The sequence below is a fragment of the Terrapene carolina genome, unplaced genomic scaffold (genome assembly GCF_002925995.2).
Source record: "Terrapene carolina triunguis isolate 2854851 unplaced genomic scaffold, T_m_triunguis-2.0 Scaffold517, whole genome shotgun sequence".
NCBI classification, from domain to species: domain Eukaryota; kingdom Metazoa; phylum Chordata; order Testudines; family Emydidae; genus Terrapene; species Terrapene triunguis.
The window spans coordinates 1,505,038-1,510,854 of NW_020664868.1; the positions used below are offsets into that span (position 1 = coordinate 1,505,038).

General features: G+C 56.2%; 1 protein-coding gene across 1 annotated transcript in view; it reads left to right on the forward strand.

Moving 5' to 3' along the window:
• The window catches only part of RYR1 (ryanodine receptor 1), a 187,254-nt gene that overhangs the window by 95,209 nt on the left and 86,228 nt on the right, over window positions 1-5,817 (forward strand). The window contains 2 exon segments of the mRNA XM_029913199.1: window positions 281-383; window positions 1,360-1,377. Coding sequence (XP_029769059.1) covers window positions 281-383; window positions 1,360-1,377 — 121 coding nt within the window.

Consider the following 5,817-nt stretch of genomic DNA (forward strand, 5'->3'; position numbering starts at 1 on the left):
TCTCCTTTTACCCCCTTTTGGTGCCAGCTGTTCCCCCTCCTGCCCTGATCCCACGGGGAGCCAGCCGTTGGGGGGACCCCCAGGGAATCGATCCCCTTTGCCCAGAGCGGCATTGCACGGCCCTGTTCCCCATCCCCCAGCGGGCCGGGGCGAGCGCCCAGCGGCCCCCTGCTCCGTACCCCCTGGGGGGCTGGGCTGTGTTAGGCTGTGGGCCTCTCCATCGTGGGGGGTGGAGTGTTGATGTTGATGGCAGGGTCACTCCACTCCCCTCCCCCCCCAGCCTCTCTTGACCCCCATTTCTCCCTGCAGCGTCCTGGATCTCAACGCCTTCGAGCGGCAGAACAAGGCCGAGGGGCTGGGCATGGTGACGGAGGAAGGAACAAGTGAGTCCGTGCTGCCCCCACCCCCTCACCCTGGCTGCTGCCCCCAAGCCCTGCAGATCTCTGCCCCCCCATTCCTCACCGGCCCAGGCCCCCCCACATCTCAGCCCCAGACCCTGCAGATTTCTGCCCCCATCCTTCCCCGGCCCAGGCCCCCCCACATCTCAGCCCCAGCCCAGTAGATCTCTGCCCCCCCCCATCCTCTTGGCCAGGGGTGCTGGCTGTGGTGGGGTGGTGCCACAGCCAGTGAGTGATGGCCTCGGGGGACCTCAGGCCCCAATCCCAGCAGCCCCTGGGGCAGGGTCACTCACGCTAACGAGGCGCCTAGCAGCCGGTGGCTACTGGAGCCTCTAAGCTAACGGGCCTGACTCTGAGCCGGGGCGCTTGGATCCGCAGGTCGCGGGTTCGATCCCTTCTCGGGGCGGGCGGCAGGGTCTGGGAGGGCAGGCTCTGGGGGCACCGCCCAGCAAAGGAGGACGTCTAGGGCAGGTTATGGGGGGCCACAGTGAGATGAGTCGGGGCCGCCCTGCCCCCAGGGGAAGTCTGGGGGGGGAGCTGATCCTGCAATGGCTGCTGGGAAGGGCTGGATCAGCCGCTCTCACGGGGCTGGGCCCATCTAGCCTGGCCTCCCGTCTCCGCTGGGGGAACCCTGCAGCTAGAGCTGATGGGGCACCAGGGCCCCCCCCCCTCCTTCCACCGCGGCCCCTCCCTGCCCTCGGTTTGTGTTCACAGCTGCCGTGTGGTTGCAGGCTCCCCCCCAGAGTGAGGCGCTGCTATTAATCCGGATTGTAATAACGCCCCTCCCCACCCCGTCCCGCCTGGGGCGGCTCCGACTCCACATTAATGGCGTTAATCTGGTTTTAATCATCTCCTTTTCCTTTGTGCTGTGACGTGTTGCGCTCACCTCCTCTCTCCTCCCCTTCTCTTCCTCTTCCCCCCTCTCCCCGCTCCCCCCATCCCCCCTCACCGGCGCCCCCAGTCATCCGTCGGGAAAATGGTAAATAACCCACAGCTGTGGTGGTTTCTTTTTCCGGGCATTTTCTTGGTCTGTTTTCTAACCCGGCGGGCTTGTCCCGACGCCAATGGCTGATCAGAACCCCCTGCCCCCCCACATGGGCCCTGCCCATCCATCGCGGGGTGGGGAGTCGCCGGCAGGCGTGTTGGGGCCGGCGGGGGAGGGGCAGCTCCGTCTTTGTTATTGTAGGGTTGCTAGTGAGCGCCGGCCTGCCTGTGCTGATGTGTTTATTGGAGGGAGCTGATTCCGGCCTCATTGGTTTGTTATCATAGGGTTGCTGGGCTGGGGGAGGAAGCACGAGCTAAGCATGCCGGTTTGTTATTCTAGGGTCTCTCAAGCACGGAGCGGTGCTCACGGGTTGTTGTGCTGCACGTGGGTGCGAGGCTGCTGTATTACCGCACGTACGCTCGGGGTTACTTGGCCGCACACGCTCACTTGTTATCATTGCGGGGGCCTGTGCGCTGCCGGGTTGTGTACGTCGGCCTGTTATGGTAGGGTTGCCCCTTGCCAAGTCTCTGTTGCTCTCAGTCTGAGACAGCAGCAGGAAACGCCGATTTCAATCAGTGCTGGGAATCAGGTTTTACACTTGTACTTTTTAGTTATTTCCCTGCCGAGGGCTTGATTCCCATCAGCCTTTCACGGCATTCAGGACTTCTTCTGCCGGTTAGGACAATACCCCCCAGCTCCAGGCGTTAATTGACGATTCATGCGGCTTAACTTGCCCGGAGTCAGAGTCTGCCATTCTACGGTTGTGATTTTTTCAGAGAAGGGCGAACGGTGCCTTTCTCGTTTGCTAGACGACGACTCCGTTTCTACAGGTGATTTGGGTCAAGCTCCGTTTGGGTGGAAATGTTCAACTCAGTGACAATTGCACAAAACCAGCATTTGAATGAAAGCAAACAGGCTGGAAACATTAAAAATTAAAAAGTTTATCGGGCGGCGTTTTGCAGTGAAAACTAGACGATCTATTCAGCAAAGGAAGTGTCTGTGGCTAGTGAAATATAGCGGCCGTTTCTGATTACTATGGCCTTCAGGATTGTAGAACTAGTAGATCTCGTCCTCTCCGAGACTGGGGAAGGAAACAGTCTCCCAGTTGGTCACTGAACTTTGGGTGGCCTGGCCAGTTAATTGAACTAGTTGGATAAACTGAAAAGGCTAAAATATTCTTTCTGCCCTGCCTGAAGCCGGCTTAGCCCATTGCAAACTCCGGCTCCTGGGGCTCATCCGGGGACTTGCACCACTTCAATGCTGCGACTTGCTGGGAAATTTGGCAGCAAATATGGACGGGCTGAATCTTTGTTTCTGTATTTGGGTTAAAATGTTTTAACGGTTTATAAATTTAGGTTGTGATGTTGATTATCAGTTTCCAATTTAATTTTAAATAGGTTTATTGTTCAAAAATAAACCTCTATTTAATTTAAATTTTTTAAAAATCTGATTTAAATTTTAAAATACCCTTTCATTTTTATTTTTTTTAACAATCAAGGTTATCCACTCTGTTGCACATGCTGGTTTTTTATGGTGGGCGGACCCAGCAGGGGGCACTTGTTTGTTATGGTAGGGTCTCCCTGTGGGGGGGGCTGGTTTGTTATGGTGGGCAGACCTAGCTGGAGAAGCTTGTTTGTTATGGTAGGGTCTCCCGGGGGGGGGGGGGGGGGGGTTGTTATGGGGGGCAGACCCAGCCGGGGGGGCTGGTTTGTTATGGTAGGGTCTCCGCGGGGAGGCTGGTTTGTTATGGTAGGGTCTCCCGGGGAGGCTGGTTTGTTATGGTGGGCAGACCCAGCCGGGGAGCTGCGGTGACCGCTGTCCCGTGCCGTCTCCCCCCTCCCTGGGGTGTGTCAGGCTCGGGGGTTCTGATCAGCCTTGCGGGGGAGGGGGAGAGTGTTTCCGTGGCTCCACGTGGCATGTCCCTGCAGCTTAGGCCCCGCCCCCAGCGTGCCCCCGGCAGCCTGGAACTGGTGCCTGCCGGGCGCGGCCTCTCCCGATCTGCACTGAGTACTAACCGCACCCCTTGCCCCCGCACCCCGCGCTGGAACCAGGGCGCTCCTGTGCCCTCACCATGAGCCACGTTCCCTGCTCTCCTCAGGGACTCGCCCGCCCCGTCTGATACCCCGTCACGGACCCCTCCTCCTCCCCCAGCCCTCTCCGGTCTCTTGGGGTTACGGGCGTGGGCAGGGCTGAGCGACCCTCTTATTGACCAGATTCCAGCCAGCTCGACAACAGACTGTATCCCTGAGTAGGCACAACGTGGCGTCATTGTGTTACCAATGTGGCGTCTTTGTAGCCTCTGAACTGGAGAGGAGCAATGTGCCGTCTCTGTAGTAACACTGTTGTCTTTCTTCGGGTGCTTGTTCATGTCCAATGCAATCAGGTGTGCGCAACAGCCAGAAGATTTCCTCCCTAGCAGTGTCCGTAGGGTCGGCCTGGGCGCCCCCGGGAGTCGCGCCTTCATGCCGCCCAATATGAGACCCTGCCGCCCCGCCGCCCGCTCAGTTCCTTCTTACCGCCTGCTTTGCAGTATCTATCCTAGTGTACAGCGTTAGCCCAGTAGTTATAGTTAGTGTAGATTTCTTAGAAGTTTCCTTTGCGGGGTCTTCCCCCGACGTCTTCCCCCGGCACCGGCGTATGCCTTGGTCCCCGGGTTTCTGCCAAGACGCAACCCGCACTCATAGTGCCTTAAGTGTCTGGGCAAAGGGCATCTCCGAGACCACTGCAAGATCTGTAAAGGGTTTTGCCCAAGGACCCTTAAGGACAGAGAGCAGCGCCTCCAGGCATTATTTATGGAGGTGGCTTTTCAGCCCCTATTGGAGCCCACCGTGCCTGACGCAGCCCTGAGCGCCACGCCCTTGGTGCGCAGCGCGCCAGTGGTGTCGCTGCGCGAACTGGTGCCAAGGAAGGACTCAGTCAGAGACCCTCGGCGCCGCCACGGCTCCGCCCACGGGCCGGCATCGGTGAGGCCGTTCTTCCCAGCCATCTCCAGCACCCGAAGCTTGAGTCGTTGCACCTCACGGCGTACAAGCTCCACGGCTGAACCCGTAAGGACGCGGTGCCGCTCAGGCCTCACCCGGCTTTTCTCCCGAAAGTCGTCTCCCATTTTCACATCAACCAGGACATCTTCCTCCCGGTGTTCTAGCCTAAGCCGCACTCGAGCGGCAGGGAGCAGAGGTTTCACTCGTTGGACGTCCCGCAGAGTGTTCGCCTTCTACATCGAGAGAACAAAGCCGTTCCGAAAGTCCATTCAACTATTCGTGGCTGTGGCGGACAGAATGAAAGGTCTTCCTGTCTCCTCTCAGCGGATTTCATCGTGGATCATGTCGTGCATACGTGAGTGCTACAACCTGCTCCTTCGATCACTGCGCACTCCACCACACTTTCACCACGCACTATGCGATCACCCAACAGGCCCAAGACGAGGCGGCCTTTGGTAGAGCGGTGCTCCAATCAGAGGACAACTAAACTTGGGCTTGTGAGTCACCTGATTGGAATGGACAGGAACAAGCACTCGAAGAAGAAAAAACGGTTACTCAGCTTCTCGTAACGGTTGTTCTTCGAGATGTGTTGTTCATATCCAGTCCAATACCCACCCTCCAACCCCTCTGTCGGGGTAGCCGGCAAGAAGGAACTGAGGGGGTGGTGGGTCGGCAGGGTCCCATATTGGGTGCCACAAAGGCTTGATTCCAGAGGGCACCCATGCCGACCCTACGGACGCTGCTAGGGGGAAAATCTTCCGGCTGGCGTGCACGCAGCGCGCACACACCTGATTGCAATGGACATGAACAACACATCTCGAAGAACAACAGTTACAAGAAGGCGAGTAACCGTTCCTTGTAGCAGCACCATAGTAGTGATGTATCCTCATAGAAACTTTGTGGTCGCTTTCTAGTAAAGCTGTGGCGTCTTTGGGGTGTCAATGAGATCGAATGTTCACAATATTGTGGTGTCTTTCTAGAAATTATATGGCGTCTCTGTAGTATCTTTGTAGTAACGATGTGGTGTCCTGTAGTAACAATGCAGTAGTATCTTCATACAACCTTCATGGTAGTTTTGTAATAGCTATATGGTGCTTTTGTAGTCTGTTTGGCGTATCAGTGTGGTGTCCTTGGAGTAACAATGTAAAAGTATTTTCATAGTATCTTTGTAGTAGTATCTTCAGAGCATCTGTGTAGTAACAATATAGTAACAACCCTTGCTGCATCTCTGTACTAATATTGTAATAGTAACTTTGTAGTATCTTTCTGTTAACAGTGGGGTCGTGGCTTTGTAGTATCTGTGTGGTCACAGTGTGGTAGTATCTGGGTAGTAACAATGTAGGTTTTTTGCACTGTCTCTGTTCTAATATTTTGGTAGTATCTGTGTGGTAACCATATGCAAGTATCTGTGTAGTAACAATGTAGTAGCATCTTTGCAGTATCTCTGTTCTAA